This window comes from Gouania willdenowi, chromosome 14, assembly GCF_900634775.1.
Source record: "Gouania willdenowi chromosome 14, fGouWil2.1, whole genome shotgun sequence".
NCBI lineage: Eukaryota > Metazoa > Chordata > Actinopteri > Blenniiformes > Gobiesocidae > Gouania > Gouania willdenowi.
In genome coordinates this window covers 2072692-2099665 of record NC_041057.1, presented here as the reverse complement: position 1 = coordinate 2099665, position 26974 = coordinate 2072692, and the positions used below count along the sequence as shown (strand labels likewise).

Sequence of the window (26974 nt, the reverse complement as noted above, 5' to 3'; positions counted from 1 at the left end):
TACTAGTACTACTAGTAGACTTAAAAACAGTTTACTAGTACTACTAGTAGACTTAAAAACAGTTTACTAGTACTACTAGTAGACTAAAAACAGTTTACTAGTACTACTAGTAGACTTAAAAACAGTTTACTAGTACTACTAGTAGACTAAAAACAGTTTACTAGTAGCACCAGTACTTACTAGTCTCTACTAGTCAATCATAAGGATCTACTAACTAGTAGACAGTTTTGTGTTACTACTAGTTTCTTACTAGTAGTACTAGTACACATCATGTAAAACAAGTAGGAAGGATTACAACCAAATCCAGCTCTCTGATTGGCTGGAATACTTTCTAAAGCCAATGAGGAGCCTGCATGTGCTTTTCCCCACCCCCTGTATTAGCGTATGACGCTAACTAGTAGCACTGGTGTCACTGTGAACCTGAAGCTGGTGCATGTGCTCTAGATGTGAGACTAGTAGAGTTTAAACACAGTTTGATCACCAATCAGTTACCATGTGATCAATACTTCAGTGGTGGGAGGAGTTATGGTCACAGTGTGAACGAGGAGACCCCACCCCCACACACACACACACACACACACACACACACACACACACACACACACACACACACACACACACACACACACACACACACACACACACACACACACACACACACGTGTCTGTCGCTGCATCGTCCTCATTCCTGAACGCTGAGTCATGCTTAGTCCTTCATGTCACCGTTAATGGAAGCTTTTTGGTATTGATTAACAGCTGTGTGGCTTGATTAATAAATAGAACCAGTGATCGTTTATCAGTCCTGTGTGAGCAGCTCCCTCCAGTTGAAGCTGTGGTTGGGTCCATGGGTCAGAGGCAGGATGGGGGGGTCCACCAGCTGCCACACACCCGTCTCCCCCAGTTCTTCACACGCACAGAAACCCAGGTATGGAATCTGTTCACAGAGGAGATCAATGGATCAATGGATCAATGGATGAGGTTCAGTGTGATCAGAAGCTAAAGTCAAAGCTCCAAACAGACCTTTCTAACCACCTGGATGAAGTCCTTAGAGTTCTGGGGGCTGAGGCCCTGGATCTGACGGGTGCAGGCCTCCAGAGAGGAAGCATGGGCCACGATCAGAACCACACTTCCTGTCAGACACACACAGAGTTAAAGCTTTACATTTACATACATTTTTACACCTTGGACCTCATTTATTAACTGTTCCTACGTTCAGATCTGAGCGTATAATGTGCGTTTGACCAAATTCACAAATTCATCTGATATTTATCAATTCTGACGTGATGGTACGGTACGATCAGATCTGACCTTGTGTACGCTAACCTGTGGATCAGTGCTGCAGCTCAGCATAATGTGACTGAGACTGTAAATAAAGTATTAAACTAACCTTAGCTAACATACGCAGAACAGATCAAAACGGATCATGACACCAAACTCCTGCGAACGCAAATCGGCCTCTCGTCAAAAACAAACCACAATCAGACTCAGGGAATAAAACGCGTCCGCTGGTGCCACATTGAGTTTTTCGCCTCTCGCGGGCGCAGTTCTGACTCTACCTGTGAGGGATGCACATATTCGGCCTCAGGAGGACCACACCTTTCGTTTCATTTTTTGTTGTTGTTGTTTTGGGTGTTATGGTTGCAATTTTCAGTGTTTGTAAAGTGATTTTGTGTGTTTTAGTGATGTAGTTTATTTTTCTGTCCCTTTGTGTGTTGCCATTATGGGTGTTTATGTTGAAATGTTATGGGTTCTTTGAGTCATTTTGTGTGTTTTTCTGTTATTTTGTGTGTTTTTCTGTTATTTTGTGTGTTTTTCTACTATTATTGTGTTATTCTGCTGTCATTTTGTGTTTTTGTTATTTTGTGTTTTCTCCTGTGATTGATGAAGTGGATCTAAACTTGTAGTGTGACTCCTGTGATTGATGATGATGATGATGATGATGATGACGTACCCATGTTTTTACACTCTGTGAGGATCTCTCGGGTCACTTGAAAGCTCCGGCTGATGTACGTGTCGTACGACTCCGACACCACCAACTTACTGAGTGGAACATGAGGTCTGTGGAGCAGATGGAGGACAGGGGTTCTCATTGGTTGGTCTCTCACACACACACACACACACACACACACGTACCTGTAGGTTACGTCCACACTAAGGTTAGCTGCAGCCAGCTCAGGGAGAGGGATCCATGCAGGCAGACATGAGCCTGACACCCACTTGGTCCATTCAAACAGACCTGGTTCCACACGGATCTTAGTCTGAGCTTCCTGTTGGAGCCCTGACACACACACACACACACACACACACGCACACACTTAAAGATGGGATTCCTCCTCATCCAATCATTATAACGTTATCCTGATCAGTCACACGTGTCAATAATAAGATGAAAGTAAGAGTAGGTCATGTGATCGGTACTTTCATCAATAGTTCACAATAACCATGGAAATGATCAGAAAGTCATTGACTTTAGTGTGTTTCAACAGATTTTGTGTGTTTTATGTTTTCATTTTGTGTATTTTTTATCTTAACTTGTGTTTTGCGTGTTTTTATTTTTCTAATTTTTATGTTTTTGTTATTTTGTGCATTTATGTAGGCCTTTTGTATATTTTTATTTTATGTTATGTTGTTTTGTGTTTTTCTTTTCTTTTTTGTGATTCTTTCTTGTTATTTTGCATTTTTGTTGACATTCTAATATATTTTTCCTTCAATTTGAGTGTTTTTCTTGTATATTTTCACTGTTTTTGTTGCGACTTTGTGCCTGTCCTCTGAGGGCCACCCGTGGCCCCTGGGGGCCGCTCTTCTGTGTGTGTTAGTGCAGACGCTGCTAATGTTGCTGTGGATAAAAGCAGAATGTTCTCACCCTGCAGGATGTGCTGAGCCGTCTGAATGCAGCGCAGTGAAGGAGAGCAGTAAACAAAGTCGATGGCTGTACGGCTTTCTAACAGAGCTTCACCTGCACACACACACACACACAGTGAGTCACACACACACACACACACCATAATAACAGTGTGTGAGCAGCACTGACCCACTAGTCTAGCCTGAGTGGAGCCAAACACGGTGATGGGACAGTCTTTGTCGTAGTCCCAGTGCCCCCCCCCCCTGGCTGGGAGGCTGCTGGGCATGTTGAGGTTAGAGCGCACGTAGCGACCTGCACGGAACGGAACACAAGCTTTACTGTGTGTGTACCAAGGTTGGGCTCAATTACATTTTTCAATCACAATTACGTCTTCAGTTATCCATGTTCAATTACAACTCAATTACGATTACAGTGACCATCATTTTTCAAAGGCCTGTTTTTGAAGTTGTTTTATGTATTTTTCTCATGCTGTGTGTTTATTGTTTGTTATTTTTTTGATAGACGTTTTTGAAGTCATTTGATACATTTTTATGTCATTTTGTATATTTTTATGCAATTTTATATAATTTTCTCTGATGTGTTCTTTATTGTCTGTTATTTTTCTGTTATTTTGTCTGTTTTTTGAGTCATTTTGTATATTTTTCTCTCATTTTGAGTGTTTTTGTTCTAATTTTGTGCATTTTTCTTGTCATTTTGCATTTTTGTTGACCTTTTGTACATCTTCTCTCATTCGATATGTCTTTCTTCTAATTTCTTATATATTTTCCCTCATTTTGTATGTTTTTGTTGTCATTTTGAGCATATTTCTCATAAATAAAATTACAATTGAAAGTCAATTAAAATTATACAATTATGTTCTCAATTACTAAAGTTCAAATTCAATTAATCACAATTACTGAGCCTTTAATAAATAACATAACCTTCCTCTTATGTTAGCTTTCTGTTAGCATCTCTTAAGCTAACTGGTCCTAAATCAGCTGTAAAATACACTTATAAATATTATCTATCATTTAATTAATTTCTAATCTATTGGTTACCTTGTTAGGCTTCCTAATCAATGAAAATATTGGTATTAATAATTTTGGTTTGGGCGACTGAACTTATTCTGTCACTATCCGCCTCGATTTCATTTTATTTAAAGACAAAATGAGAGAAAAGTTGATGTGAAACATATTTTAATAATTATTAACTACACATCTGTGAGACATAAAACTATAGTTTTGCATTGAATTAAATTGTAGTTTTTATATAATTTTAATGCCAATTACAATTACAAAGTCAATTATCTAAACTCAATTATGATTACAGCAGCAACAGATGTTTTCAATTACAACTATAATTATGCCATAATTGTAATTAATTATCAATTACATGATTACAATTCTAATATAACGTGTGTGTGTGTGTGTGTGTGTGCGTGTGTGTGTGTGTGTGTGTGTGTGTGTGTGTTCTAACCTTTGGAGTCGAAGCACTGAGTGACCCAGTGTTTTCCAAACACCACGTCCATCCTCTCACCATGACGACACACAAACAGTCTCATCCTGGACGGAGAGGACGGGGCCGCTGCTTTGGACACCTACAGGACCATGGGGAGTCATCTCAGTGAGAGAGTTCAACCAGGGCAACGGGCGACGCCCACAATAAACATACAAAACCACAACAAACACACACAAGATGAGTCCAAACACACACCAAACAACAAAAATACACAAAATGAATAAAAAAATACACTAAACAGCAACAAAAACAAAATGACAGAAAAACATACAAGACAAAACCACAACAAACTTACCCAAAATGAGTAGAAAAACTAAAATACATGAACAGAACACACAAAACGACAGCAAAAACACACAAAACGACAGAAATATACAAATCGAGAACAATACAAACAACAAAAACACACAAAATTGCAGAAAAATGTAGAAACAATATACAAAACAACAAGAAAGTCAACCAAAATGAGTACAAAAACGTGAAAAAAATGAACAGAATATACAAAACGACAACAAAAATGCACAAAATGAGAGAAAAAATATACAAAACAATACAGACAGAGAACAATACACAGCAAACAACAAAAATACACAAACTGACTCAAAAACACACAAGACAGAAAAAATATAAAACACAAAACCACAACAAACAGCCAAAATAAGTCGAAAAACAGACAGAAATACACAAACTAACAGAATATACAAAAACACAAAAACACCCAAAATCACAAAAATATACAAAATACATCAAATGACAACAAACACCCCCAAAATGAGTCCAAAAACATGAACAGAATATACAAAACGACAACAGAAACGCACAAAATACCAGAAAAATAAACAATACACAAGATGAGTCCAAACACAAAATAACAAAATATATAAAAACAAGAATACATTAAATCAATTAAAAAATAAATGAAACAAATATACACAAAATTAGTCCAAAAAACAACAATACCTGGAACAGAATATATACAAAACGACCCCAAAATGCACAAAATGACTCCAAAAACAGACAAAACAAAACGAAAAAACAAAAAAATAAACAAAATGAAGATGAATACCTGACCGAACCCTAACGGAACCCCAAGGCACCGGACGGGTCGGGTTCAGACAGATATTTAGAACTGGTGGTGGTGTTGGATCACATGGTGTGGTTTACATGCAGTAACTGGTAATAATAACAACCTGTATCTAGATTTGTTGACAAGTTTTTGACAATTTTACTCATGAAATTAAAAACCACAAGACTGACCTTGACCTTAAATATGACCTTGAGCAAAGGTCAAGGTCACACATTGAAAGGAAATGTTGTTCAATGGTACCAGTCTGAGCTCTGGATCTCAATGTGTGACCAAGTTATAGGAAAAAAAAGAATCTTTTTTTGTTTTGGCTGAGCTTCGTCGTCCTGAGAGCGTGGAGGTCTCACTTAAATGTTGTTCAATGGTACCAGTGGCCAAATTATAGGGAAACACATATTTCATGAACTTTGACCTCGTACAGCTTTCGTCTAATTAAATAAAATACTCCACTTAAGATGAGCTTTTCATAAATGTAAGCATCAAACTTGTATAATAAATATTGGTTAAGATATAGAGAAAATGTTGGTTTTTGACACTTGACGCGACCTTAAGGCTCCGTAAAAGGGTCAACTGCACATCTTTGACGTTGACCCTATAAGATGACGTACTGTTTTTAATTGCCAAATACATATTTGCCTAGTTTCTTCTCAAATCGTGCCCTATGCTCCTTTACAAAATGACAACAAAAATACCACATTTTTTGCCAGAAACATGAAATGGCAGCAAAAATGTGCTGAGTCAAAGTTATTGATGAAAACATTGGTGAATGAGTGAATGTACCGTCATAGGAGGACACAGAGCAGTGAGGCTGGAGGAATCCACCATGCTGTCCAGAGTCTCGTTGGTTTTTCCATCCAACATTAAACCTCTGGATGAGCTACAGTTGGATGGAGACGCTGAGCTGACGAAGGAGTGAGATCTGCACAAACAAACAACACATCTAAACAGTCAACTCACTTATTTTTGTATTTTCTGTCATTTCATGTGTTTTTGTTCTTGTTTTGTAATATTTTCTCTTACTTTTGTTTACTCGGTAGTCGTGTTGTGTATTTTTTATGAAATATTGTATGTTTTTTGATTAATTTTTGTGTCTTTCAGTTAATGTTTTGTATAATGTGTTGTTTTTTTGTGTGTTTTGGGAGTCATAGTGTATATTTTTGCTGTTATTTGCTTTATTGGAGTTTTAAATTGGAACACAAATCTCTCATAAAGGCCTGTTTTTGAAGTTGTTTTATGTATTTTTATGCCATTGTGTATATTTTTGAGTATTTTTATGCAATTTTGTATATTTATACTAATTTTATATAATTTTCTCTGATGTGTTTTTTATTGTCATATGAAGTATTTTCTGTTATTTTGTCTGTTTTTTGTCATTTTGTATATTTTTCTCTCATTTCATGCGTTTTTGTTCGTGTTTTGTAATATTTTTTATTACTTTGTTTACTTGGTAGTTGTGTTGTGTATTTTTATGAAGTTTTGTATGTTTGGAGGTTTTTTTATTGAGTTTTTATGATTTTAGAACAATACAAAATTACATATGACATTGTTTTGTTAATTTTGTTTGTTTTTGGAGTCATTTTGTATATTTTTCTCTCATTTTGTGTGTTTTTGTTCTTGTTTTGTAATATTTTTATGTAAGTTGGTGTATTTTTGGAGTCCTTTTTGTGTATTTCTTTTATTCTTTTGTATAGTGTTCTGTTATTTTTCTGTGTTTTTGGAGTAATAATGTATATTTTTGTTGTTAAACGTGTGTATTGTTCATGCTCACCCGTGTACGACCCACGTGTCGGACTCGTCGGCCCTGTTGACGTAGTTTTCAGGCAGCAGCCCGGACAGCCCCGTGCCCAGCGAGGTGCCATACACCCAGCCCTCGCTGGCCGTGCTCTGCTCCACTGGAGACATGAAGATGAAGTCGCCCTGCATCAGCTCCAGCTCGTCGTCGTTCTGAGGCCCGTACGGGTACATCACCTGGAGCGTCTGGAAGAGCAGAACACACAAGGTCACAGAGTGTCACTCACCCCAGGGGGGAGGAAACGATCAGCGCTCTCACCTCGTGGTTAGCGAAGCGGATGTCCCGAGAGAAAAGCACGGCCAGCCAATCACAGCCCGACGACACATCCACCAGTTTGGCCAACTTCTCCAGAACTGGAAGGTGACTGGTTTGGAAGTGATAGGCCAAGGTCACGTGTAGTTGTTTCTTATGAGGCTCCACGTGAACGTCTGCATGAATCAAAGAGAGATAAATATTAACATAGTAATTCAATTTCATAAAAATGACTACAAAAATACTCAAAATTTCTCCCAAAACGACAACAAAAAACACAGTAAAATAACTAAAATCATTTTTTTTTAAAAACATACAAAAGCACAAAATAACTTCAGAAATATCAGAAAAATATAAATAAATAATAAAAAAATACATCAAGGATCAATAAATATTAACAATAGTAATCACTTTTATAAAAATTACTACAAAAATATACCAAATTACTCCCAAAACGATGATAAAAACACAATAAAAGAACAATCAAATAACTAAAATTATTCAAATAAGATACAAAGATATATAAAAATACACAAAACAACAATGAAAATACACCAAATGACACAAAAATAACAATATACAAAACGATAACTGAAACACAAATTACTACAAGATTACATAAAAATACACAAAATTACGCATAAAAAAATAAAATAAAAAACAAGGATGAGAAAAACAAAAAAAAAAAAATCACTAAATTACAACAAAAATACACCAAAAAAGAACACTATATATAAAACGAGAACCAAAATACATAAAATAACTCAAGAAATATATGACACAAAAATTTAAAATACACAAAATGACAAACTATACAAAACAATAACTGAAACACACAAAAATTATTCCAAAAACATACAAAACTACATAAAATTACACAAAATGACATTACAGAAAAACACACAAAAGAATAAGAAAAATATATTTAAAAATACAAAAAACTACAACAAAAACATACAAAATTTCACCAACAACACAAAAACAACAAAATACAAAACAAAAAATAAAATGACTCCAAAAACATACAAAATTAAATAAAAACACAAAATGACTCAAGAAATATCAGAAAAATTATATAAAACAAAAATCAAAACACAAAAAATTAGTCTCAAAACTCACAAAACCACTACAAAAACACACAAAAAGAACAATATACTAAACAATAAAAAAAACAAAAAAAAAAAACAATACTACAACAAAAATAACAAAAAAAATATATTAAACAACCACAAAAACCCTTTTTAGTTTCCTTTGTTAATGATCAGATTATTATTCTAATGCACACGCGCACACACGCACACACACACACACCTGCTTTAGAAGCAGCCTCGGTGGCAAAATCAGCGGCGAAACTCTTCAGGACTTCAGCCATCTGCTCCTCGACGAAGAGGCCGATGAAGGTGGAGGAGGTGTAGAGCTCCAGGGGGAGGGGCATCGGGATGCGACCTTTCCATTTGGACACGGTGGCCTGCACGGCATCGGCCAAAGCCTCCACTTTTTCATCTGCACACTGACAACAACGCAGATATTGTACTTTAGTATTCTGTGACTTCTGAATCATTTCAGTCTTTTAAGAATTGTCAAATTAATAACACACATAAAACTGTCTATTGAATACATGGGCCAAACAAATATGTAAATGACTTCGAAACGACACAAAATATAAATTAAAAAGTGCAAATTAGTTTAAAAAAAATAAGAAATGACGGCAAAAAAAAAAAAAAAAAAAAAAACACCAAATGACCGAAAGACACAAAATAATTAAAAAAATACTGAAAAATTGGCAAAAACATGAACAAACATGAAACAACACCAAAAACAGCAGAAAAAAGCTGTGGCATGGCAACAAAAACCCAAAACAGAAAGAAAATGTTATCACAAAATGACTAAATATGACAACCGACACACGAAACAAAAACCTGCAAAAAAAAAAAAAAACACAAAATTGCAAAAAAAACACAAAACAAAATGACAATAACGAAATGCACAAAATCAAAAGCACAAATAAAAACCCTATACAGTAAAAAATAAAATCACTAAATGACTAAAAAACAAACAAAACATAAAATAACACAAAATAGTAGAAATAAAACAAAAAAACGGCAGAAAAAATACATAAAATGACAACAAAAACACAAAACAAAACAAAAAAACAGCAGAAAAAGCACAAAATTCCAACAAAAACACAAAAAATAGAATGTAGAAATAGCAGAAAAGACACAAAATGACAAAAACCCAAAACAGAAAGAAAAACAAATCACAAAATGACTTAAAAAAAACAAAAAACACGTAAAATGACAACCAAAACAACCAAAAACATCCACATAAAGAGCATGATGGCTGGTGCTGACCATGAAGAACTGGCAGAGGGTGATGTGAGGGAAGATGTTGTGGGCTTTGTTCTTCCCACAGGAGAGTCTGGATTGTTTCCAGAAGTGAGAAAGCTGCTGTAGCAGAGCTCCACTGGGCCTCAGGTACAACACGTACTCTCTGGGGAGAGGGTCGTCCAGGAACGGGTCGTCTACGTGGGAGAAGAGCCTGGGACGAGGAGGAGAGGAAGATACTGGTGATGATGATGATGACCAACAGAGGGCAGCAAAATCACTACGGCTCAGAGCAGAGGAGAATTAATCAAACCCAGATCAGAGTTTATTTAAACCAGAGGTTCTCAACCTTTTTTAGTCTGTCACCCGCCAAAATAAAAGTCCCAGAGAGCGGGGACCCCCACTGTAGCTGAAGGTGGTTGAACACAGACATGAACATTGGAGACAGGACCATCTATAAGGGGGAATAAAGGGGAGAGATTTTTGGGGTCCATCCATAAAGTCAGTAAAATGATGGTCCATTGTTCTATGAATCTGTGATAACCACATTTATTTATTCATCTGAATAATATCCACTGTTATCCAGGAACATTTATTATTATTATTATTATAGTCATCTTAAAGATGGAAATCCTGGTTTTAATCACTAATAAAATGGTTCAAAGTGAGCAAAAATGGTGGAAAAGGTGGTGAAATGAGATTCTAAAAACCACAGAAAATAGTTAAAAGTTGCAAATTGTGGGTAATTCAATATTTAAACAGGCAAATAATGGGCATAACAAATGGTGAATGTGGTTAAATTGGCAAAAATAAGCATGAAATATGGTGAAAAGAGGTTAAAAGTGACAATAATGGGTCAATATATGCGCCATTAGGTTGAAAAAGTAGAAAAATAAGTGTTGAAAATGTCTTAAAAGTGGAAAAAATGTGCAGAATGTCATTTAAATGTGATGTGAAAGTGGTAGGAAGTTTATTATTATTTGGGCCATAGTATATAGTCATCTTAAAGATGGAAATCCTTGTTTTAATCAGAACTACAATGGGTTCAAAGTGACAAAAATGGTGGAAAATGGGTTTATACTGTAAGTGCTGAAAATGTCTTGAAAGCGGGAAAAATGCGCAGAAAAGACTTTGAAATGTGATGGAGAAATGTCAGAAAATGAGTAATGCAGCAAAAATACATTAAAAAAAGTGATGAAAATACGTTGAAATATGGAAAGTTTGGTGTAGTTGCAGAAAAAGGAAAAATGGGCTCAAATTATATTTAAAAAATATTCTTGGTTTTTTGAAGGCATCTGGCAACCCCCTCCCAGTGTCTCATGACCCCAATGTTGAGAACCCCTGATTTACAGGTTCAACCTAAGAGTCGGTCTTAGTTAAACCTAGATCAACTCAAACATAAAACAATCCTAATTCATGATGCTTTAAGACACTGAAAGTGTCAAATTGTCCCAAAACTTTATATCTCACCATAAAACCTCTATTTTTTTTTTTTTTAAATCACAAATCACCTAAAACAACTATTTAGAAAACATTACAATCAGATTCTACTGTACATATTATTTGTGCCAGTGTAAGAAACACTTCCTGTCCATCATATGTACTTCTTTATATTTTGATTATTTCTATTTTTTACATATTAATCTGAATAAGTGGTGATGTAATTACTAATCGCTCATATTCAATCCAACAGATTAATTTGGATCACATTAAGATGGTATTTTGAGTCTTAAGTTAGACTATATTTTCTCATACATTCTTAAAATGAAAAGAAAAAAAATTATAATAATATATAATCAAAAAAAGGAAAAATGGACTAATAATATCAGTAGGATACTGTAGTGGGCTCTGATTGGCCAGTTAAAAATCAACATTTTCTCTTACCAATCACAGGCTGCCTGGACGTTTTTTCCTCCTGTTGAAACGAGTGCTTTTAAACTGCAACGAGAAAAAAGAAAAAGAGTTAGAAAAAAAAATGAAGAGAGCAGCTTTTCCTACAAAATAAAACAACATCATTTATTCCACATTATTTCCCGTTTTCCTCCATGAACTGTTAGAGTAAAAAATAAAATTGGATTCTAAGGTCTGTCCCTGTGTGCAGGGATTGCATGTTCTCCTCGAGTGTGTTTATCTCATCCATGTTCCCTTCGTTCTTTGGTTATTCCATTTTCAAACCAAATCAAAAGAACAAATAAACAGTGTGGTTATTTTGTTTTACTGACTTAAAACCAAAACAACACCACAGAAAATAATATTGTTCTGTTTGTGTGATAATTGGATATTTAAGGGGAAACTATGGATGAGAGTTTCATGTTTTAATCTCACCACACAGAGGGGACACACAGGGGGGCGGACTTTTACTCCAGGACAAAAAAAGGAGCAATGCATAAGTCACGTTACTGATGAACTGGAGAATAGAAACATTATTAATACATTGATAAATTAATAATAAACCAAAAAAATGGATGTTAAGTAAAGAATGCACATGATCCAGAACCAGAGGTGGTGTAATGAATAAATTGGCGCTCCTCATTTCTTGTGATCAACTTCCGTGTATGTTGACGGCTGCTGTTAGTGGTATTTATAACATGCAAAACAAATATTTTTACTGCTCTCACAATAGCTGTAACTGTTTTTGCATAAGTGTCAAATGGTAGAAGTTCTAACATCTATTGTTCCTCACAGTGATAGTCAGTCACCAGATTATCTGGATACTATTTGGATCATAACACTGTTTAAAGTTGGCAGATATTCCTGTGAATAATTAAACTAGTGCAGTGCCAGTAGGAAGTATGAATTGCTATAGAAAAGTAATGAAGAATTTATGTAATTTAGATTTTTTTTTTCTGTGTAATGAGTTGTTTTTGCTGGTTTTCTACAGCAAAGACCAAGCGCGACTGGTAGTTAGTCACCAGGTAACACTGGCACCAGCTGAAACGGAACATTGGTCCTATCTTAATTCCTTTCTGGGTGAATCAGAAGAATCTGAAAGATCATCATCTTAAGAAGAGCTTCCACACACGTAGGTTGTCTGAAGATGCTGATAATAAATGTATCTGGTGGGGCTGGAATGTGTGACCATCTATGGTTTAAACGTATAAACAAACTGCAACACAGTTACGTTTTAAACTGGAACTGGAGGTACTGCGATAGAAATAAAATAAAAATAATGGATGCACACACTCTGGCTATGTACAAGCCGTTAAAAAAGTTTAACAGCTTTAACACTGTGTCGGGGAGATACAGTATGTGCCACACGCACACACACGCAGACGTTCCTTGCTTTTATAGAGAGACGTGCAGCAGGTAGTTGATTGTACCAAAACTAAGAAATAAAATAGGAAGTGAAAGTCCAAATATTATAGAATCTTTGAGAGATTTTTAAATAAAATAAAACCTTCATCTTCTCTTCAACAATCGGGGACAAAATGAGCCGAGGTTTCCACTTCATTTCAATGAATGTGAGTTTCCAGCAGCACCAGTGAGTCACATTCACAAACTGGGTCAATACAGGAGACTGTGTGTGTGTGTGTGTGTGTGTGTGTGTGTCGTTTCTTACATAACAAACACCAGCTTTTCATCTAAGCAGAGATGTTTGTGTCTGTTGCTTCACACCAGTGGAATCTTTACTTAGTTTTTAGTCAAAAACATTTAGTCATCAGGACAAGTTCCGACTGTGGCCCAAATGTACAAAATATAGAAAATGTCAAAAAAAATATGCAATTTTACTCAAAAAACAAACAAAATGAGTCTAGAAAAACACAACAACATCACAACCTATAAAATTCATCGTAAAATACACAAAAGGATAACAAGTATATATAAAATGACTACAGAATGTCAACAAAATTATGCAAAAAAAACAAATATACACAAAATGACTGAAAAAATGTACTAAAAACACATGTTACTCCAAAAACATGTTTTCTTAGTGAGTGTAGAAAAGGTCAAATGTGAGACCAGAGAGAAACTAACATTGTGTCGCTGTAGCGTTTAAATTCAATCAACTCTTTTTACATTTGTCCCAGTGCAGAGGGTCCTGGGGTCACGACCCCTGAAGCAGTGAGGCCTACAGATGACACACGCGCGCGCGCACACACACACACACAGTGTGTTTATTTCCTTGGTCAGACGAAAAATCAACAGATTGAAGGATTACGTTCAGCCATCTTTTGTTGGTTCTGCTAAGATTCCAGCAGCGCGTGGAGTACGACATCATGATGGGATTACACACACGCACACACACACACACACACACTTAATCTTTTCAGTTTTAAGGTCTTTGGAATTACTAGAAATCATTTTCCTAGAATGTGAAGCCAACGGCAGATTTAAGCAGAATAATATTTACTGTTTTACTCACAGCATTTGTATGTGTGTCATTTCGTGTGTTTATTTGTTGTGGTTTTGTGTCTTTTTCTTTCTACTTTTCAGCATTTTTTTTTTTTTTTAAATCATTTTGTACATTTTGGTTATTTTGTGTATATTTGTGTGTCTGGAGTTATTTTGTATGTGTGTCATTTTCTGAGTAGTTTAGTGTAATTTTGGAATCTTTGTGTATTTATTTTTGGTTGACACTGTCTTTGAATCATTTTGTGTGGTTTTGTGTATTTCGTATGTGTGTCGTTTTTTTGGAATGTTTGAGTTTTTTAAAACTTTTTTTTTTTTTTTTAACATTTTCTGTCATTTTGTGTGTTTTTGGAGTTATGTTGTTTCATATTCATTCCAACTTCTTAAATTGCAATATTTGGGTGTTTTGTTTTTGATTGTTTTTTTTCTATCCAAATAAATCTCATTTCTTTAAAGTTTTTTAAACATTTATTCCATTACTAAAAATAAAGAACAAATCACCAACTGTGTAACATAGTTTCCAGTTCTAAACTGAAAGCATTGAACAGAGAACACAGTGACAGTGACATCATGATTAGAGCACAGCTATTACTGGGTTGTTACTACTAGTCACTAATGCCTGGAGCACAGATTTATTTTCACCCCCATATGGATCCTGTGGAACATTGACTCAGGCTGCTGCATGTTTTTGTCTTCTTCAAACATGAATTAATGCTGCAAAAACTAATTCATAAAATCAATTAAAAGCGTTTTTCTTTTTCATAATAAAAGCATCTTCAACAAATTTAACTATCGATTCGTTGCGTCGTATGATTTATATTTCACTGACTGTGACGCAGAGACGTTTGTTTACCTGCAGAGCTTTGTCTGTGCGCGACCACGAGTGTTTGTGTGTGCACGCATGAGAGTTTGTGTGTGGGCACACGAATGTGCGTGTGGGCGCGCACGAGTGTTTGTGTGGGCACACCATGAGTGTTTGTGTGTGTGTGTGGGCGCACATGAGTGTTTGTGTGTGTGTGTGGGCGCACATGAGTGTTTGTGTGTGGGCGCACAAATGTGTGTGTGGGTGCGCACCAGTGTTTGTGTGTAAGAGACACTATTATTTGAGTTTAATCATCTTAAACAGGGTTTAAATGTGTTTTATAGATAAACTATGTTTAAAAAAAGAAATCTTATTCATCAATTCATTTATTGACCGATTAATTGATGATGAAATTAATGGTTAGTTGCAGCTCTAACATGATGTAAACATTCCTCTTCCAACTATTTATCACAGCTCACTGAGACTTAGCCTGGACGCCAACTGCAGTAAAACTGTTGTTAAACGACAAATAATCCCCACACACACACACACACACACAAAATTAAGTTATTCATTTTATTTCTTACTTTTGTCATTTTATTGTCATTTATTCTCATCACAGTATTATTTATTACAATCACTTAAGGCCTACTTTATACATACATATCCCCTTATATTTAAAAGTGATGACACTTATATTTTATGTGTACTTAAATTAAGTATTTTATTTTAAAATTAAATTATTTATTTTATTACTTGCTTTGGTTTTTATCAGATTTTGTTTATTACAATTACTTGACTTTTTAACATCTATATTTATTTACATCTTTATATTTAAAAGTACTTTTATTTTTATTGTATTACCTACTTTTGTCTTTCTATTATTTATTGTGATATCTATTAATCATCCCAGCTTTTATTTACTACAATCACTTTACTTTTTATATACATGTATTTTAATGAATATCCTATTTTATTACTTACTTTTGTATTGTTATTGTTTATAGCCAACAGGAGGCTGAGGGTTAGCATTGTGGCTAACGTCGCTATCGTCTTCACATGAATTATCTGAAACATAAAATATTAGTTGTCTCTATAAACCCTATTTATCACGTTTGGTTAAATTTTAATAACAGTAAAGTGTTTTGGTGATTATTTTTAGCCGTGGGGGCGGGGCTTACAGCTTTAAGACACTTGGACTCAGTGGAAAGTATGACACAGCAGTACATACAGGAAACAAAAGAGCAACAGTAGAAAGGAAATACGTGATTAAAGCTTCGCATAAAGCCACATTTATCATGTATCAATAACAGCAGCAAAAAAAAAAAAAAAAAACAGGTCCGGATGTGCTGAGCAGACAACGAGGGATTGTGTGACAGCAGCACTGAACCATTCACTGCTTTATTCACAACACTAGTGCTGTAAATAAAACACTAACACTAAACAACACTAGTGCTGTAAATGAAATGAAAACACTAAATAGAACCCACACAGTAACACAATCAGTGTCAGAGGGAGACGTGTGACATAATCAACCAGTAACACGACAACACTTTAGTGGTTCTCAAACTTTATCAGCTCAACTCCCCCTTTTTCTAAGTCCCCCCTTATGCTCCACTCCTACATTTTACAAGAATTCTGTAAAAACAAAAACTATAGCTCATAATAATTGTGTATTTTGTTGTTTGTCTGATCTTTTTTTATTATTAACTGTATTTTTCTCCTATTCAATGTGTTTTTGTCGTCATTTTTGTTGTGGTTTTTGTGTATTTTGTTGCTGTATGTCAGAGGGGAATTCCATGAAGCTGGTTTCGTTCAAACTCTGAGTACGTTCGTGCTCAAATGAGGTAAACTGAGTATTCCATTCCTGAATGTGATATATGTTCTTTTCTGAGTCTGTCACCATGGCAACATTACCCATGAACTAAACCTGGTCGCTGGCAGGTTTTATCAAAGAAACCCTGGGTTTCTACCTGGCTCCGCCCACCTGAACGCCGCTTCTGAACACTTTAATTTACCTTGACACTTTTCTCTGACACACAAATATGACACAGCTCTTAGAAGAATAGGGTCACAGGTTCTCATCCTGCTTCAGTCTTTTTTATGACACATTTTTTGGACTCTGGCGACAATATTACATTAAATGAGAGATAAAGTGACAAAGCGACCAAAAAGTGTGACTAATTACGGGTGATTTAAGGCACTATTGTCACTAAAGTCACTTTGGAACAGGCTCATATTCCTCAAACACCTGCTTATTTCACCATCAGGTTGAATAAATCACTCTCTTCCGGGTGGTTACCATGGTAGTTCATGTAATCTTCGATCCACTGATGATGGCTTGTTATCGCACGTGCACGTAAGTAACCCAAGGTTTACATACTCAGGGTTGATTAACCCACTTCATACCAGCTGTAGTGGAATCAGATACACAGAGTTTCCCATGGGGGGTATGTTGACCCAGAGTTTATGGATAGACTCAGAGTTTGTTAACCCTCCTTTATGGAATACACCCCTGATAGTTTCATTATTAAGTATATTTTTCTCTTATTTAGTGTGTTTTTGTTGTTTTTTGTTGCTGTTTATCTGATCTTTTTATTATTCAGTATATTTTTGTTTTATTTGCGTTTCTGTTGTCATTTGTTTATGTTTTTTAATAGTATTTTTATAGTGATCTTGTGTGTTTGTCTCATTTAACGTGTTTTTGGTGTCATTTTGTGTATTTTGTTGTTTGTCTTTTGTTATTTTTATCATTCAGTAAAAGTTCTCCTGTTTTGTGTGTTTTTGTTGTGTTGTGAGTTGCTGGTAATATTTAGTGTGATTATCATTTTTAACTAAAAAATAAATAAATTATAAAACCCCATAATTTTAATACTTTAATTTTTTAGTTTTCCTCTCTTTCTCCCGTACGCCCTGTAGTGCCATCGCGTACCCCCATTTGAGAAACACTGCTTTTAAAAGACCAGAACAGACACAATGAACCGCACGCACACACACGCACACACAACCTTATCAGTTGTTTTGTTTTTATTCACAAAATGAGTTTTTTTTAATGACAGTTTAATGAATAAAAACAATGTGAATGAGTTCTTTGCTTCTATTTAGTCTCTAACTGAGCTTTGTTAAAGGTCATGAGCCCAAAACCGGAAATAACTAACTTCCTCTCAGGCTTTTCAGATAAAACCTCAGAAGCAGGTTCAGAGAAAACCAACTGCGTGAAAAAAAAGGTTTAACCATGAACGTTTTAAGTCTATAAGAACTCTAACAGCTAAGATATGGAAAGAAACACTTTTTTTTTTTTTTTTATTTGTTTAAAAAACATCCATTTGGATTAAATTGCTGATTTTATTATATTTTTGTTGTTCTAAATAATAATATTCAAAATATTTTTAAAATAACTTTAGATCATCTATTAATTGGTATTCAATAGTATTTTTCTATTATTATTCATCAAGTTAAAATTAAAGCAAACTTGTTACATATTTTTAAACAACTTTATTTGTGTCAAACACAAGTTACCAGGATATTGGATTTTCATTCATATCCAGATATTAAAAAGAAATACACAGCTAAGATTTGAAAGGAGAACACATTTTATTTATTTTTTGAAAAACAAACACATGAAAACATCTGGATTAAATTGCTGATTTGATTCAATTTTCTGCCAACAATAGTATTTTACATTTTTTCTTCTTTTTTAGTTAATCTATTAATTTGCATTGAATACCATTTATTAGTCATTAAATAAGTAAATAAATAAATAATTTATTTTATTTTTTGAAAAAATAAACACATCTGGATTAAATGTTGACTATTTTATTTATTTTTTGCCAATAATAATAACATTTTATAAGAAATACACATACATATATATACATATATATATATATATATATATATACATATATATATATATATACATATATATACATATATATATATATATACATATATATATATATATATATATATATATAACTTCATCTATTCACTGATATTTAAAACTATATTAAAATGTAGATATTTTAGACAACATTATTAAAAAAATTAAACAAAAATAACAGAAAAATATACAAAATCATTTCAAAAACACACAACACAACCGAAAAAAACAAACTTATTTGATTTTGTGCAGAATCCAAAGTAAACACACAAGTACACAAAAATAAAACATTCAACCATGATTATTTGAACAGGCAGCACGCACAGATACTGTAATCCAGAAAAAAAAATACACAGATTTTTATTTTAATTTGTAAAAACAAGCCAAAAAACATCTGGATTAATTGCTGATTTTATCAGCCAACAATAACTTAAATATTTTTAGTTAATCTATTAATTGGTATTTATTATTCATTAGTCATCCAATAGGTCAAAATTAAAGACAACATTACTATTGGCCACTCTAATTCACAAATTTAAACCAATTTTCTGTTTGTAAAATCACACTTGAGCACATTTTCCACCATTTTGGGTCAATTTTAATCCATTTTATTAGTGATTAAAACCAGGATTTCCATCTTTAAGATGACTATAATAATAATAAACGTTCCTGGATAACAGTGGATATTATTCAGATGAATAAATAAATGTGGTTATCACAGATTCATAGAACAATGGACCATCATTTTACTGACTTTATGGATGGACCCCAAAAATCTCTCCCCTTTATTATTTTATTTATTATTATTGTAAATGCCACAACAATTCCATTAATTGTATTAAATCTCATTTTATATGTAGTGCTAGATATCATACACACAGACGGACTTTAAGGTTGCTGTTCTTCAGCTTAGTCTTGTGAGGCGACCACTACTTCCTGTTTATGAGTACAACTTCCTGTGTAATAAATGGAGAACAAACAAATGGAAAAGAAAAGGATCTGCTGAGTTAAACACACTGTTTAGTGTTGTACACACACACACACACACACACAAATACACAAAAGGACAACAAAGACACACAAACAACAAAACGTAAATACAAAAGGACAACAAAAATACACAAAACGTGAGAAATATGCATAAATGATTGCAAATACGCAAAGACTTGACAGAAAAACTATATCTATATATAACACAAAAAACTAAAATACACAAAATGACAGAAACATCTTTATTTAAAAGAGTAACAAAAACACTAAAAACACACACAGAACAACAAAATGACACAAAACGTGAGAAATATGCACAAAAGGACAGAAAAACAAAAGGTACAAAAATTAAAATACACAAAATGACAAACATATTTAAGACTAAATTACACAAAATAGGAAATGAATATACAAAAAAATATCAAATTTACAAAAAATTAAAATACACAAGATAAATACTCAAAAAAAATGACAAAAATAAACAAAAAGACAAAAACACAACTACTCCTGAAAACATACAAAGCAACAACAAAAAGACAAAAACCTCAGAAAAAGACATTTACCATTATAACATCAAATATTATAATAATACTTATTGTAACATCTGTTAATATAACATCTGTACACTGTGCCATGAGACCCACCACCTAACGGCCATTAAACACTAAATAAAGAACTTTCTCATCAGCTGTTTGAGGACAAAGGAGAAAATGTCTCTCCTCATTGTGATTTTTTAACAACTCTTATATAATCCACAGACTCCAGGACTCACCAGCCCATAACGCTGCTTGTTTCCTGGCAACTTCATCACTCATAAATGAATGAAGCAACGCTGACTAAAGCACATTTTTCACCACATCTCTACTATTTATTATCTGTGAATGTCAGGGAACGCGTCCAACTCACACACAAATATTTATCCGTTGACTGATCTCTTCTTGCTGTAAATAACATATAGTGGTTAGATACAGTCCAGATGTTTACATCTGGAGCTACATTCCTTAATCCTTTACTAGAAACACATTTAGAGGCCAGTTTATATTCACATGTTCATCTAAAGTCCAATGTTCACTTCCTGTCAGTCAGTGAAGAACAAATGATGCTGTGTATTTATTAAATTTGTGTAAAGAACAACCGTGAGTGGATGAATAACCATAAAAACCAAGAATAACCATCATCATGTATCTTTTCTCTCATGGTGTGTGTTTCTGTTGTTTTGTTCATTTTATTGTCATTTTGTCTGTTTTTGAAGCTTTAATGTGGATTTTTGTTGAGTTTCCCTTTTTGCTTTTGGATTCATTTGTCTATTTATTTTTTTTTTTTTTTTTTTTTTTTTTTTTTTTTTTTCTTTTTATTTTTTTACCTTGTCTGCACATGCTGTCGAAGGTTAACACTACAAGAAGTGCAATCTTTTAACAGCAATGCATATTTTATTATTGCAATTAAATAAATTTATTTATTTCATTGCATAATTGTGACCATCACCAGCCCTCCCTAGGGAAGGGTAAGAAATACTTTATTAAAGGGAGGATGTAAAAAAAGAGAGGGCAGTGTTTACACCAAGGTGAGGGGTTGGAGGGGGGTGGGGAAGTTAACAGGGAAGAGGGATACAAGATAGGATATGGAATGAGTGGGGAATAGTTGTTAGGTTCCAAGTGATGCGATGTGAAATTGTGGTTGTGTATATTGTGCAGTTTGGTGACCAGTGTGCGGTTTAGGAATAATAGTGGTGGCTGTGAACAGAGGAAGAGGTGAGTGGAAATTCCATAAAACAGGTATTTGGGAACAAGGTGTCTAAGGTTGAGCCCAGTATGAGTGTTATCCCACAGCCCAAGGCCAGTGCATACATGACAAATGTATTTCCAAGAACCGCCACTGCAAAACCCACGAGCCGCCCCCGGGCCCGAAGAAGCAGTCAGGCCAGCAGCGAGAGCGGGCAGCCTAAGGGCCCCCGGCGACCACCCCACGGCCAAGCAGCCCCCCGCACGCCCCCAAGGTCCCAAGCCGAGAGGCAGCCATCGCCCCCCCCATACACACCCGAGAAAGCCCCAAGGAGCCAAGGACCCAGCGCACCACGCCACCGATCCCACCCCCAACCCCCAGACCCCCCACCCCACCGACCCCCCCCCCCCCACACACACCCCCGCGCCCAACCCCCCGAGGGGAGGGCCCAGAGAACTCCCTGCCCGAGGCCCCAGCGGAGGAACCGAAGCCCACGCCCAGCAGACGACCAGAGCCGCGCCGAACGGGCAGCCGGCGGGCACCCGCCGGCGAGCCCAGAGCCAGCAGGGGCCCGACCCCAGGCCAGAAGGACCCGGAATGGATGCAGCACCAGGAGCAGCCCGCCCAGGGAGGACGACCACACCCCAAGCCGCATAAGGCACCAGGGGGCCGCTGGGAGTCCCCCCGCCGGCCCCCAGGCACCCCAACCTAGCCCCCCATGGCGCCCCAGATCACCCCCTGCTGATGCCGCCCGCGCTGAGCTTCAGTTTTTTTTTTAAAGCCAGGGCCCCCCCCAAGGGCCAAGCCAGACCGCCCCGCCGGGATGTGGCCCCCTGTTCGGGCCCCGACACCCTGCCTCACGGGGCACTGCCCAAGCAGGGGCCGTACCAGTAGGTACGCAAGGGCGCGGCACGCGCCACCCGCCCCGAAAGACCCCCGCCACGACCGGCCCGGCCAGCAGGCCAAGCACCCCGGGCCCCAGGAGCACCCCCCGGGAACAGGACCCCCCAAGGGCAAGCCCCCGGGCCAAGCCCCCCGGGACGCGCCCCCCACCCCGGCCCAGGACCCGGCCACAGCCCAGCAGAACCGCACAGCCCCAGACGGCACAAGGCCAGCAGCCCAGGGCCCGCCGTCCCCCGGACGGCGCAAGCCACGGGGCAGCGCCCCCCGCCGGCCCGCGAGCAACCGGCGACCCCCACCGCGGGGACGGAGGCACCCCAACGGCACACATCAAGTAAGGGACAGCAGCCCCCAGCCAAAGATGCCCCGGACCCACCCACCAGTCCGCAGATGGCAGGACGTACCCACCAGGCGGCCGAAAGCAACCTCAACCACCGGAACAGCTAGCGCCGCCCCCCCAGTAAACAGCATCATCCCGAGGCGCCAAACAACCCCGCCCCAACCCCGGTGAGGACACCAGCACCCCCCCAGCACACCCACCCCCCAAACCGGCGAGGCAGGCCGCCCCGGGCCCGCACACCGCGGGGCCCGCCCCCAAGGCCACCAGGAGACGAAACAAGCACCAAGCCACACCCAAGGGGGAGAGGCACCCCCGCGCCCCACCAGGCCGACACCGCCCGGAAAGACCCCGCAAGGAGAGACCCCGGCAAAGCCCCTCCGAGACCCACCGCCACGCCCGACCGCACCATCGTGATGTATTTTTACTCTATGCAGTGGCCCAGCCACCAACAGAGGGGCCAGGCCCCCACCGGAGAGGCCCAAATGTGTGTACCAACCCACCACCCTGTTATGGTGCCTCTCCATTCCCCAATGGAGAGGCACTTCCCGATCCCCTGTGTGAATGTGTGTGTTTGGTGAATGTATGGGGTGTGATTAAAAGAAGGGGGATGGAGGGGAGCGGTGCTCCCCATCCAGCCTCTGTGGATTTCATTTGTCTATTTAAAAATCTATTTAAAAATCCAAATGACAACAAAAACACACATTATGGCCCCAAAAACACAAAAAATGACATGTGGGCGCACACACACAAACACTCGCTCGTGCAAACAAGTAGTCGTGGGTGCGCACGCAAAAAGTTGTGGTGCGCACACAAACACTCGCAAGTGCGCGCACAAACAGTCGCGGTGCGCGCACAAACAGTCGTGGTGCGCGCACAAACAGTCGTGGTGCGCACCCACGCACAAACAGTCGCACATGCGCGCACACAAGCACTCGTGGGCGCGCGCACACAAGCACTCGTGGGCGCGCGCACACAAGCACTCGTGGGCGCGCGCACACAAGCACTCGTGGGCGCGCGCACACAAGCACTCGTGGGCGCGCGCACACAAGCACTCGTGGGCGCGCGCACACAAGCACTCGTGGGCGCGCACACACAAGCACTCGTGGGCGCGCACACACAAGCACTCGTGGGCGCGCACACACAAGCACTCGTGGGCGCACACACACAAACACTCGTGGGCGCACACACACAAACACTCGTGGGCGCACACACACAAACACTCGTGGGCGCACACACACAAACACTCGTGGGCGCACACACACAAACACTCATGGGCGCACACATTCGTCACCAATGCTTGTAATAGTCAATTTTATTGATTGGTTGTTGTAGCCTTACTGTGTTGAATCTGATCCAAACACAAACTTCTAATACACTACTACATGCGTGTCAAACTCAAGGCCCAGGGGCCAAATCCAGCCCTCCAGAGCGTCCGATTCGGCCCGCAGGAGAAAGTGAAAGTAACAAATATAACATGAAGGATTGTGTCAAATTAATGAACAAATTTTTTTTCAAAAATTCTGCAGATTTTCCTTGAATTATTACTTATAATCTCCCCAAATAAATAAAATCAAAAAATAAATAAAGAAAAGGACATTTAAGTATCTGTCACTTATTGCATTGTTATTGTTGATTCCTTCCATACTTAATATCTAATTTATAGATAAGTGCAAAGTTGGGCTCATTAATGTTGAATTTGTTTGTTTTCCACCTTCTTGTGATTAAACTGGTCCGTATTTGACCCTTGAACTAAAATGAATTTGACGTCCCTGCTAGAAGTGTGACAATATCTCGATACGGCGTTATATCGCAATATTTTCGATTATCGATATGCGCGCTAAGTATGATTTTAAAAATATATTTTTTTTTGTTGGGAGATTTAAGATGTATTTTCATTATTTTCAAAAACCTTTTCTTGTTTTTTTCACTAAAATGTGCAGGTACGTCTTCACAGACATGTCACTGTTTGTTGAAGGAACCAATATATTGTTTACTGTAATATTTCACTATAATGATGTCACTGGTAATAAAGACCCTATTTATTGTTTACAGTAATCACTATTGTAGATACTTATTCATTTACATTTGTATGTTGACACTTTTTTACAGAAATGTTGCACTAAAATAGTGTCACTGTTCATAGGACACTTTTTCAATTTATTGTCTTTCAGATATAAAATTAAAAATAACGAATTCTTGTTATGTCAGATTCTCGTAGATTGATTTCTGACCATTATATCGATAATCACAGTATCATCATATCGTGAGCTTTGTATCGCGTATCGTGAGGGACCCAGAGGTTACCACCCCTAGTCCCTGTACTACTACATTATTTGTATTAGTGCTAGGACAACATGTAATAATCACCCCGCGACCCTGAAAACAGGAACAAGTGGATCAGAAAATGATGGATAGATGAAAAAAACAAAATCGATGCAACCATGGATTTTACCGATGCAGGCACGCAGTGACCGATGCCTCTCAATTTCACCCGTAAATTGTGCCGATGCACACTGAAGAAAACGATACACTCGCATCGCACACGTTTGTATCTAGATACCGATTTGTATCGATTAATCTCTGCATCCTTAGTGTGCGCACCACAAGTGCTTATGTGTGCGCACGAGTGTTTGCGTGTGTGCGCACTCGAGTGAGTGTGTGTGCGCGCTCGAGTGCTTGTGTGTGTGCACACGAGTGCTTGTGTGCGCGTGCGCTCGAGTGCGTACAAGTGTTTGCAGGTGTGTGCGCACATGAGTGTTTGCACGAGTGTTTGTATGTGTGTGCCTGCACTACAAGTGTTTGTGTGTGAGTGCATTTGTGTGTGCGTATGAATATTTGTGTGTGTGTGTCACCAGTGTTTTGTGTGTGTGCACGAGTGTTTGTGTGTACACGCGTGCATGTGTTTGTGTGTGTGAGAGAGACTTATTTCAGTTTGATCAGCTTAAGCAGGGTTTAAATGTACTTTTTATATTAACTGTGTTTTTATTTTAAAGAATCTGATTCGAGTATGAAAATAATCGTTAGTTGCAGCTCTACAACACAGTTGAAACCCTGACCTGTGTGTGTGTGTGTGTGTGTGTGTGTGTGTTTTCAGAACTACACACAGCTGGAAGGACGTGGCTGTATGGCGGATGATGATGATGATGAAACTTGGGTGCTGCTATGACCACTAACCAGTCAGCCCATTAGCCCAGTAACAGTAAGGGTAAAGTAGGACAGCAGTAAACAGTGGTACTCACGCTCTGGTTCGGGGGAAGCCCATGGACAGCAGCACGTCCAGAGCCGAGCCGTGTTTGACGGTGTTTCCCCGGGCTTGGCGCTGCCTCCGCGGGGTCACTTTGGCGTAAACGTCCTCCTTAGCGGCCATGGCTCCGACGTCCATGGACTCACGGTCGGTGGGAGCGGCTGCTCACGAGCCCAGGCTGAGGCGGAAGCAGAGCATAGTGGCGGTGGCGGTGGAGGAGGTGGTGGTGGGTTCGAAGCCTCCGAACTGGACCGAGAAGCCTCCGCTTGACGCTCCGCACGTGCATCCACGGCCGTCAGCCATGAGAAGTCCCCACGAACCCGACCCGCATCCGGTCGTTCGCTGCGTGACTCACCGACAAATCAGAACATGATCTGTGAGCGGCTTCCGCTTCCAATGATGTCTTATTTATGAATGGGTTCCGACTGAGGAGCCTGCTGTGTTAGCTTCAGCCTGGCTGTGCACGGCCCCTTTAATTAAAGGGACAGTACTCACATTAACGCACACCGCAGACACTTGACATTTCAATAACGTTGAAATATAATATCGAGATTAAAGTTGAAATTTCGAGAATAAAGTTGTAATAAAATGGGAAAACAGACAGAAAACGTGAAATTTACGTTCTGAAAAAAAAATCTATCTAAATTGTTTGGTTTATTATTATTATTATCATTATTAATTCAAAACTGTTGGAGACTATTCTTTTTAACTCATTAAAGACAGTGTAAGCCTCGTAGATCAATATAACTTGAAAAAAAAATAATTAAAATGAATAAGGTCCTATGTGCCGCTTTTGGACAACCATGTATCGATGAAAGAAAAAAGCAGTCGGAACTGTTTTATTTTTATCCAAAGCTGCAAAATCTTACGATGGAGCATTGTAGTCTGTAAAGAAAAGGAAAAAAAAAAAAATCATTTTTCCGAATTAATT

The 26974-nt window shown here is 38.0% G+C and overlaps 1 protein-coding gene across 1 annotated transcript; it reads right to left on the bottom strand.

The window, feature by feature from the left end:
* Nucleotides 1–203: 203 nt before the first annotated feature.
* On the bottom strand, nt 204–26501 carry ubash3ba (ubiquitin associated and SH3 domain containing Ba). The gene is made up of 14 exons (XM_028466496.1): nt 26039–26501; nt 11697–11750; nt 9840–10026; nt 8800–8998; nt 7495–7664; nt 7213–7421; nt 6225–6363; nt 4319–4439; nt 3032–3154; nt 2864–2956; nt 2134–2278; nt 1952–2058; nt 1021–1130; nt 204–934 (listed from the first exon to the last, which is right to left on the bottom strand). Exons 1-14 carry the CDS (start codon nt 26179–26181, stop codon nt 797–799), a joined length of 1938 nt encoding a protein of 645 aa, XP_028322297.1. The 5' UTR covers nt 26182–26501; the 3' UTR covers nt 204–796.
* Nucleotides 26502–26974: the final 473 nt, after the last annotated feature.

Bases quoted from the DNA above. Each gene is read 5' to 3' on its own strand.
- ubash3ba (XM_028466496.1), bottom strand. From the start codon at position 26,181: ATGGACGTCGGAGCCATGGCCGCTAAGGAGGACGTTTACGCCAAAGTG. The intron at 2,957-3,031 runs GTCAGTGCTGCT...GTGTGTGTGCAG, and splicing joins CACTCAGGCTAGACTAGTGG to GTGAAGCTCTGTTAGAAAGC. The intron at 935-1,020 runs GTCTGTTTGGAG...CTCTGTGAACAG, and splicing joins TCATCCAGGTGGTTAGAAAG to ATTCCATACCTGGGTTTCTG.